Below are 10,242 nucleotides of genomic sequence, written 5' to 3'. Positions count from 1 at the left end.
GAATTAACTGCGTCTGTTTTTTATACTAAATTATGCACGCGTATCCTCTGATGAATAAAGAATTCAGCTGAAAATGTCCTGGTTTCCCAAACATATTCCATCATTTAATCGATGAAAACTTTCAGAGAAACAAAAATTTATATTCCTTTGAAAATACAAACAAAGACATCGAAAAATATCTACAGTATAAAAAGATATTTAAGAATATCTTTCAAATAGTAGAACGAAAAAAAAGATTTAAAAAATATTTTTTAAACTTGTTATTTTATTATGATAAAATATTCTACGTGTGTTATCTAATACTTTATGTCAATTATTTTATGTATGCTATTTCTGTGAAGCTATAAATAAAACAAAAACTTTCTTATTTAACAGAAAGAGAGAGAGAAAGAGAGAGAGAGGGGGGAGGGAGGGAGAGAGGGAGGCAGTTTGCTTCTGTATACTTTACAACCATGTATCTTGATCTCGTTATTTTACTTGAAAATATTGTTTCTACTTCAAAACAGCGTAGAACTGGTTTTGCTAACGAGCAAAACGTACACCTACCTCAGTGCACCTGCAGTTTTCCTTAACCAGTATCTATATTTGTAGCAGTACAAAATTAAATTCAAATATCGAGTAATTTTACAATCAATTTTGCTCGACGATGGCATTTGATGATCGTCATGAAATTTTCTGCTGCTGCACCCCGGCTGGTTAGTCTGCTTAGACCTATACCTCAATTAGATCTAAAGTTGTTTGGATCATTCGACGCTCTGTGATCGCGTTTCCTGCGTTTAATGGGACGACGCAATATACCCCTTTCAATAGTTTCAACCGCGGGGCTACTTAAATAATTCTTCTCCATTGGCTTCTGAGCCGCTCTATATCACCGCAACAAGCGAATCGCAACGGCCATATTATCGCAACGTTCAATTATTATCCTTCGACCGAGACTTTTTTTTCTTTTACGTCACGACAATTCACTGCGACCGTAATGATAGAGATACGCTAATAGGAAGTTACCACAGGTGGACTTATATCCACCAGTTCTCTTCCCCTTCGTGCCTTCAGTTTGCCTTTTAAGTTTTATCAATTTTTCGAAAAGGTACTACAACAGAAATTCTTACATATCCTCTATTTTTTTCCAAGGTTTATATAACCTTCTTGTTATATTACATTGGAATTGACCTTACTTATTTCTAATGTAAATGCGAAGTTTATTTTATTCATGGTCATCAATAATATTGCTACTAAACGTAATTAGAAACACATATATAAGACGCATGCAGATAGTGCATATTTAGCATTAAAAAATATTCTCTGCTACGTAGATTTCTTGGCAAATAGAAAATTATTTAATAGGAATTGCTGATAATATCAGTTTAATCCATTGTTCATTGATGCAAATAAGACATACAAACATTTGCAATTTTTATAAATAGTTTAAAAAGATTCAGCGTCATCACATTTTATAAGATCCAGAATATAAAATGTATAAAACATATATTGCAAATTTTTTGTATATTTTATTACGAATTTTATAATGCAATAATGCCAAATCTTTTTAAATAATATTATAAATCTTTTTAATATATTATAAATTGTTTTATAATAATATTTTTGCATTGAAATTATTAACTTTGTTTAGAGGAAAGGGGACAGTTATGGAATATATAGGAGGGTTGTGTATATATAATATCACAATATTTTGTACAGTTTACATTACATTTTGGATGCGACCATCAAAATTACTTCTTCACAGTCTACCTAGACGTCGTAATATAGATACTGATTAGTAGTGTTTATGTGTGGTGAAGTGTTATATTTCAGCTTTACGAGTAGCAGACAATTTTACAGATGTGTTCTTTTTATGTAATTTTTGGATATGTGTTGATATTAATTTTGTAACTTTGATCTAATTTAAAGGTTTTAAATGTGGCTTTTAAATGATATAATTAGATTAAATTGAATAATAAAATGTGTGCATATATAATGTGTAAAAATTATATACTGTATATTAGTTGGTAGTATTCTATATCTTCTCTCTTATTTTAACTACAACTTTTTTCCTCTATTTAGTGTTTTTAGTTTGTAAGTTTTGTTTGTTCTGTTTAAACTTCTACTTATAACATATTAATATCAATATCTCTATAGCTAATAAATTTATACCGAAGTAAATAGTTATATCACTGTGAATATCTACTAAGTTAGTTTTAATAAGACAAAATGGTATTCTATAACTTCTCTTTTCTTCTAAAATTAAAAACATAAATTGAATAGTTATATAAAAATTTATATAACTATTTATTTTATTGTTTTTAATACTTTCACATTTTCAATTTTTTTATTTATTTTATTTCAAGTAAATCATATTTTCTAGAAATTATCCTGCAAATGTATTCAGTTTTTTAAGATGCGTACATAGAATATTATTCATTTGATATCTGACAGATACTCATATGTATATATTATACAAATTTATTTATCATTTGATGCACGAGCAATCAGGCGTACAGAAACGTACTGGTTTACGCTCGTGAACCAACGTTAAATTTCACATTACTTTCTATTTTACACATGGTAAGTGTTAGCGCCACTGCGAAAGTATCTGTCATTTTAGAATCTTATAATAGACATAGAATAAACAATCTTCACATATAAAAAAGTAATATTATTACCGTGAACACTTTTATGATAATTATATTTGAAATTTACCGATTAATTTATTGGACAAATAAAATGATCTTGAATTGAAAGAGAGTAAGAATGCGACATCACGTCGTGTCGGTAGGAATGTTCGTAAAATCCTAATCACGTGAGTTGGAAAACCACTCTCGCATCATCGAAAGCAACGGCGAAAGCAGAACTCGTTCCTTCTGTTTTACCAATTTAAAACTTAGCTTTTCTCAATGTCTTGCTATCGCCATGACCTTTTTTATTCGCGAATGCGTTAGTCAAAGGTAATAAAATATTAGCATACACGAAAAGAATAATTTTAAAGTACTTTATAATTTTACTTAAATATCTAAAAATTTAGCTAAATACAAATTTTAAAATAATTTGTTGGATTATCAAAATAATTATGAAAGACTCTGAACAATGTTACAAAAAATTTTGACATTTCAGTAACCAGCTTGAGTGTTCTAATTATTGTAATAATTTTTTTAAAATTATTTTCTTTATATTTATATTCAACTCAATTTTTAGATACTTTAGAAAAATCATTTCTACTTATAAAAAAAAAGTATTACACAAAGAGAATTAATATATATGTATAATAAATTTGTAGAATAAAAATTACATTATACGATTATATTCGTATTTGAAATAATCATTCATAAGTATATTATTTACATTCACAAATAAAGTACCCTTATAAAATATTTTACTATGTAGAAAAGAAAACATGCACGAATAGCCGCTATTGTTGGGATCGATCAGTCTTGAAAAACCAACATCTTTGATGCAATCATCGACGGACGGGAGCGATAGTAAGCGAAACAATCGAGACGTTCTCCGTCTCGACGTTCTTGTAATCTCATAAATATGTATGGTTCCTTTCGTTTGCTGCTGGCAACTTTGTATCTGGGTATATGAAGTGATCTTTTTTTTCGAGATAAATCGATAAACGACTTCCTATTATTCGTGAATTACCGGAGATCCGTATGTATCGTTGAGCCAATGATGGCGGCGCGGTGCCGTTCAAAATTAAGACGAAATGTCTAACGGTGCGGGAAACACAGCACATTATAGATACAGCTACAATAAATTTCACATTCACCACATTGGTATCGCGTTACTCCAATAATGGAACAAAACATATGCACTAAATAACTCGCATGCACATGACTCACCTTCACGGCGTTGACCCAGTAAGGTTTAGTCATATAGACTGCAGTTACGAAAAAACGACGTGGCTGACGGCTGATATATCGAGCACTATTAGACCTCACACAAACCAAGACTTACTCTTGGTTATTTTGAGTGAGAACGTAACGTATTTAACTTCTACCCGTCAACGTGTAACGAAACAATTTATTAGCGCACGGTATTAATATATGAAAATCAAGAAATACTTTTAAATAAAAAGAACGCACCGAGTAGCTTATAAAATTAACGAAGCAATTAATCTCACCATGTCCACGAAGCTATTCTTCTACAGGGTGAAAATAAAAATCGACCGAGAGGTTGCATAATTATAACTTGGCGCTAATCGCTTCGTGGTATTCTCATAGACTTCAAAGGCCACTGGGGCAAAGAAGACAGGAGCGTACAGGAATGTCAAAGTTTACCCCATAGTCCGCGATTGAGTAGTCTGGCAAACTACAAAGTGAACGATACTATAAAGCGACGGAAATGTGATGCGATCCGCTTCGGCGGTGAGGGATTAATTTCAATCGATTCGAGAGCGGCTGCATTGTGCAAAACGATGCAGGAGGTTCAATTCCTGGTAACAACGAGAAAGACGAATTGGAGCGTATACGCGCCGTTCGAGAGATAAAAATCGCGGTGGAGTTCAATCGGGCTATCGCGCACTCGTTATGTCAGTTAAACTGTCGATGCAATGCGCGTTCGATTGCACGTGCTCGCGTAACGCACGCTAAACGTCATTTAACTTTCCGGTCTCCGTTAATTATTAACGATGGTCGATTTAATTATTATCCGCTCCCACGAAGCTTCATTAAACGTTAAATTAATTTCTACCACGATCATCTATTATATCCACTGTACTGCATTTTACGGTCCGTTACGAATGCATTATTCAGATTGGTATCTATAAATGAAACCCGTTGTCAGAAAGGTTGAATAATTCTCATCGCGAGTAAATTATTTATTTATATTATTCGTAGAGAAAGATAGAACTATATATTGCAAGATTACCCTTTACTGTTTAAAAAGGAAATCTATACTCAAATGTAATCTTAAATGATTGTTTGATAAATAGAAAGGACGATCGAATTGACTCCGTTGTTCTCGCCAAACCTAATCTATCGGTTCCCCTTTGCGAGGCCAAGTAATTTCATCTCTACGATTGGAAAACAGAAAACTTAATTACTACCTCGCTCGTTGGCGTAAAACAAGAGTTCCGTTCCAATTTTGTCCATCTTTAATGGAATTTCTAAAGCGAATTACTTTCTTATTGAACCGTGTCATTCTCTTCTTCCATTCCCGTTGAACATCGATGCTACATCACGTGTATGTATTTTTATATAGGTATACACTCCGCTTTTCACGTCGTTTTAATGCGACCTCTGCCTGTCATCATGCGTCTGTCATAATTTTAAGCTCCTTTTTTCCCAGCTTCATATACGAGGGAAAAGTTGTTTCAATTCAACTTTACTTTCACTCGGACTTGCACTTCGGACCTTTACTGCGATTCTGGTGACAGAGACAACGCGGAGTGTGTACGCATCGATGCGTCTGATTACGTTACATACGGGCGGATACGCTCAATTGAGTGAAAATATTAAGAGATGTGAATTAATCATCTCTTATGAGAGGCGCGCAGGAGAAAATCAGCTTTGCCGTTTTAATGGTCTTTTACCCTCTTAACTGGTGTAAACTAGCTTCTCTCATAATTGTAATATATTGCCCTGTCTTCTCAAAAAAAGACATATTGTTGCGGGCTCGCGTACTTTGAAGCGTTACTTTATGAATTGTTCACGTGGCTGTTCTTCGAAAAAGTGAAAAAGATACAGTGATATATAATTAATATTTTCTAAAAAATATTCCATTGTCTTTGTTTATGTAATGATGGGGTTCATGTTTTAATACTTTATATCGACTAAAGATTGTTTTCCCCGAAAATGTATTTTCTCTGCTCTGTTTCACGCAGACTCCAAGTTTCGCCAAATTGCATTCAAGAAGATTGAGATTCGCCGGGTAAAAGTGCAATCTTGCAAAATTCAAAGTGCTTCGCAACGCCGCCCGTTGCTAATTATTATCGTCAGCTCGTTTTTGCATTCTCCGAGAAGTTACCGGAGAAGTTACATTCATGAAACGTTTGTAACCATGCTCTCCATTCAAATTCAAATTGTAGAATAAGCGGTATCGATCGTTCAATCGTGGAAAAGAAATCGCCTTATCGTAGTTATAATAAACATTATCCGATATCTGCAGGAAGTGCACGTCGTCATACAGCTGTCCTCTTGACCTCTTACTTCCCTGTTCGTATCAAAAGCATAATTCGAGTTAATGATCGTCAGAGCAGCTTGAATAGTCATGACAATGGTCTACGTCATTATAATGTCCGTGCAAGGTATCCGCCTCCGTATCGAGACGCGACGAAGCGAAACGGATGCGGGACGGCTAGTCGCCCACTCGCCATCGGTTGTCTGGAGGAAGATGTGCATTCGCCGTCTTCCTGATCGACAAGGAGTGAATTATTGAATCAAGATGCATACGCACACATACACGCGAAGGAAGAGAGAGAAAAGGTTCAGAACACCGGTAGACCAAGGTGCTCGTTCAAGCCAGGTGGGGATGAAGGCCGCTGGCTCCGCTCGCGTGCAAGAGTACCACGACGGAGTACACCTAGACCCACAGATACAACGAGATACAGTAACGCTACAACGCGGTAACGACAACTTCGTGCATCAGACAGACGTGCACGTGCGGTCGGAGACCGGTAGTGCAGCTTCCTCGATTCGAGATAGGCTTCTCAGTATCCCGACGTTCGCAAGATGCGAATGTTGTTTCATGGTGCAAAATTGAATGGGGCACTAGAAGTGTCTCTCTAGCATCCATTGCGCGGTATCATTGCAAGGAAGCGTTTTAATTTATGGAGATACGTTTGTACAGGGTGAGCCTAGAGTACAGAAATAATTCAATATAATTACGTAGGACGTTTAAACTTTTGTTAGGATGCTTAGAATTTTATATAGTATCGTTATCAACGTGTTATAAGAGTTCTACATAATTTTAATAACAAAATTATTTTTATACCTGTATCTATATTATATCATATATAGCTAAATTTTTAAATACTTTAACGAAACTCTTCTTTTCATATAGAATTGATTCAGTTTTTAGATTTAGACTTTAGAGTATTGCACCGAGAGAGAGAGAGAGAGAGAGAGAGAGAGAGAGAGAGAGAGAGACTGCCGAATTTAAAATACTTCAGAGACTAAATGAACCTTGTAGTCAATTTATTATTTGCTTACGACTTGATAAATTTCGTGTCGATTCACGATCTGTGTTTCAGATATCACTGACCCAGGTAGCCGCTCAGAGATGTGGTCACGCACGCGGCTCTTCTTCCTGGCATCGATGCTCGCGTTTCTGATCGGCGTCCACATTACCAGGTCGCAGCGTCCGCGACTCGGCGGCGCCGTGAACGTCTTCAGCCGTTACGGTTACCTGAGCATCAGTATGCGAGTAGTGCCGCGTAACGATACAGAGACCTGGATATTCCGTGAACCCACCCTTGACGTCTTTAAGAATTCCACGCCATTGCCGCCCAAGCAGCGCCAAGCAGGCAAAAGCACTACTGTCTTCGACGGCGACTTCCATATGGAATTTTGCGACAATATCAGGCATGTGATTACATGTAATGTATCTGCAGAAAGACAGATAAAATTCATGTGGCTTATTCAAATATACCTCTAGTCATTAAGTTAATTTCAAACTTTTCATAGTATCGCGATGAAGTAAATGCGAGTATTTGATATCAAATTTGACTACATATTTGAATATAAAAAATCATTTGCTGTTAAACTCATAATGTCTTATATCCAATTTCAGTTTTTTTTAATCGTTTCTATAGGTTGCCACTGCCTCCTACTAAACATATTATTAATTTATTTAAAACAACAAAATTAAACAATTTAACTCGAAAATTGTATTAAATTTTTTACACAATCAGTTTATTATTTACGAAGTTGTTTATTTTAAAATTAATCACAAGAAATGGATTGATTTGTATTTTGACACACATGAAAGTTAAAAATAGCAAAACGTTATTTAACTCAAGAGATTGTGTGTTGCCATTGCTTTCTTAATATCTAACAGTGCAATGCAGTTTGTTATTTGTTAATTCTCAAAAGCTTAGAAAAAAGTTGATATTCTCGACAATGATAAATCCTAATAACGCGATTTCTCTATATATTCAATTTATATTTACAGACAGCTTCTGCAAGCCTATTTCCGCGACTTCACTTTCGAGAAGCTCGAGAGGCCGTGGCGTGCCTTCACTGGCAGTTGGTCGAAGACAGCGATAGCCAGGCACCTCGGCATAAACTCGTCCTTCATCACGGGCGACCACTGTTACGTCCTCGTACGTGTCGCTAGATTCCGTGATAATCAACGACTCGCCGGCACCGCTGAGACTCTCGTGCTCGATGATTCCGTGTTGGAGCAAACCGAGAACGTCACGGTCGGCGATACCGCGAGTGTTGTGCGATTCATCAGGAACTTCGGTTCACACTACATCGCTTCCTATATTACGGGAAATTCGCTTTATCAAGTAAGCAATCGAGATATCTAATTTAAAAACGTACAAGTTGTAAAAGTGAACTAATATTTTGATAAATAATATAATAACCGATCATTAAGAATTAACGCGAGATACAGATTGGTATTCATATAGTCGATTCTTATACTTAAGATTGTCTCAAATAATCTTAAGATATCATAAGCTAATCACTGGTATTTATAGTTTTTGCTCTTATTTTATAATAAGACCGTCTTAAATATTGTTTTAAGATATTAATACGACTCTGTGGCTTAGGACATCTTAAGATTGTATTTCAAATATGTAGTTTGGAATATAAGAATCGGCTATGAATACCGATCACAGAGTCTTATTTGTAAGACATTACCTGAGAGAATTTTTAAATAAGAACAGACTATAAATACCAGCTGTACAATGTGCGAATTTTTCAATAATTCATGAAACGTATTCCAACAAAAAATGAAATAATGAATATATTCATGCATGATTACTTAGGAGAATATTTCTTTGAAAGAAAAAGGATGGAAAGTATGTTATACGCGCGCACTTACGTGAAATTGCGATCAACGCTTCAATGCCGTAACGATAATAAAAATAGGCATGAAATTCGTTTCTTTGAATTGGCGCATCCTTCTTGATTATGCGGTCCGTTGATCACTGTTGCAATCGGCTTACCGTGAAAATAATGCTGCAGTCTCGGTTAGGTAAAGGTGAAACAAACTATGTAAACTGCATAGAAACGCTTATTAGACCGAGTCTAGTTCATACTAATAGTTTACATCATCTCGCCAATGTCAGTAAAAGTGAAATCACGTAACATTCTGTCTGAAATATACGATGTCGTAATCAAGAAGTCCCAATCTCTGGGCACGATGATCTTAACGAGCATCTCGTTGTCCCAGATTCGCAAAACGTCATTTCATTCAACATAAATATGTGTGATGAAAGGAATGTTTTTTTTTTTCAGGTATTCGTATACACTCCTCAGGTATATTCGCGAATAAAGGAACGGCTGAAGACACGGGGAGTCGCGGAGCTGTCGTCTCTCGAACTGAGCAATTACTTTTCACCGTGGTACGCGGAGCATATGGGTTCCATACAATCGGCAAGTGGCAATCGTAGCGTGGAGGCGTGGGCCGTGCAACGTCTTCGGGTACAATATTATATCTTCACTTACGCCAGTTTACTAAAGTTGCACGGCGACACGGCGTTGCTTAAGCAACTAGATAGCCTGTTGGGCGACGAAGCGTTACTGCAATTACAATTGCGGACATTGGCGTCCGCTTTTAAGGATTCAAAAAGACGTCAGTGGTTTCTGGAGGTGATCGACAACTATTTCAAGCTCTGGGAGGTGAATATGTGATGGCGTAACGCGATTGTAGACGGACTAAAAGCATTTAAGATATCGCTCGCGCTTGATATCGTCGAACGATAATATATATACGTTAATCATCAGTGTGAGAATGTAAATGACACTGATAATTTCGACGTGGTGTGGGGATCCATGGTGTCTCTAGAAATGATTGTGACAATTCAGCGCCCGTCATAAGTCGTCGACGCTAACTATAAAGGTTCCTCGGATGGATATATCCTTCTGCCACATATATACAATAATGCATAAATGCTGTTATTGTTATAAATAAGTATTTATTATTGTAATCATTAGAAAACATCTTTATACAAAATATTTTAAATATATCACAAGCATTATTCATATGATCTGACTGAAAAACGTGAAAAACGTGTCACAATATACCGTAAGTTCTTTAACTCGAAATTGATCCATTGACGTACAAAAGAGATAGTAG

General features: G+C 35.7%; 1 protein-coding gene across 1 annotated transcript; it reads left to right on the top strand.

Moving 5' to 3' along the window:
* The first annotated feature begins 7,213 nt into the window (after nucleotides 1-7,213).
* On the top strand, nucleotides 7,214-9,844 carry tsl (membrane-attack complex domain containing protein torso-like). The gene is made up of 3 exons (XM_018541539.1): nucleotides 7,214-7,517; nucleotides 8,107-8,446; nucleotides 9,402-9,844. Exons 1-3 carry the CDS (start codon nucleotides 7,216-7,218, stop codon nucleotides 9,795-9,797), a joined length of 1,038 nt encoding a protein of 345 aa, XP_018397041.1. The 5' UTR covers nucleotides 7,214-7,215; the 3' UTR covers nucleotides 9,798-9,844.
* The last annotated feature ends 398 nt before the right edge of the window (nucleotides 9,845-10,242 follow it).

Source organism: Cyphomyrmex costatus, unplaced genomic scaffold, assembly GCF_001594065.2.
Source record: "Cyphomyrmex costatus isolate MS0001 unplaced genomic scaffold, Ccosl1.0 scaffold29, whole genome shotgun sequence".
In the NCBI taxonomy this organism is placed as follows: Eukaryota; Metazoa; Arthropoda; class Insecta; order Hymenoptera; family Formicidae; genus Cyphomyrmex; species Cyphomyrmex costatus.
This window is presented reverse-complemented; position numbering and strand designations above follow the sequence as displayed.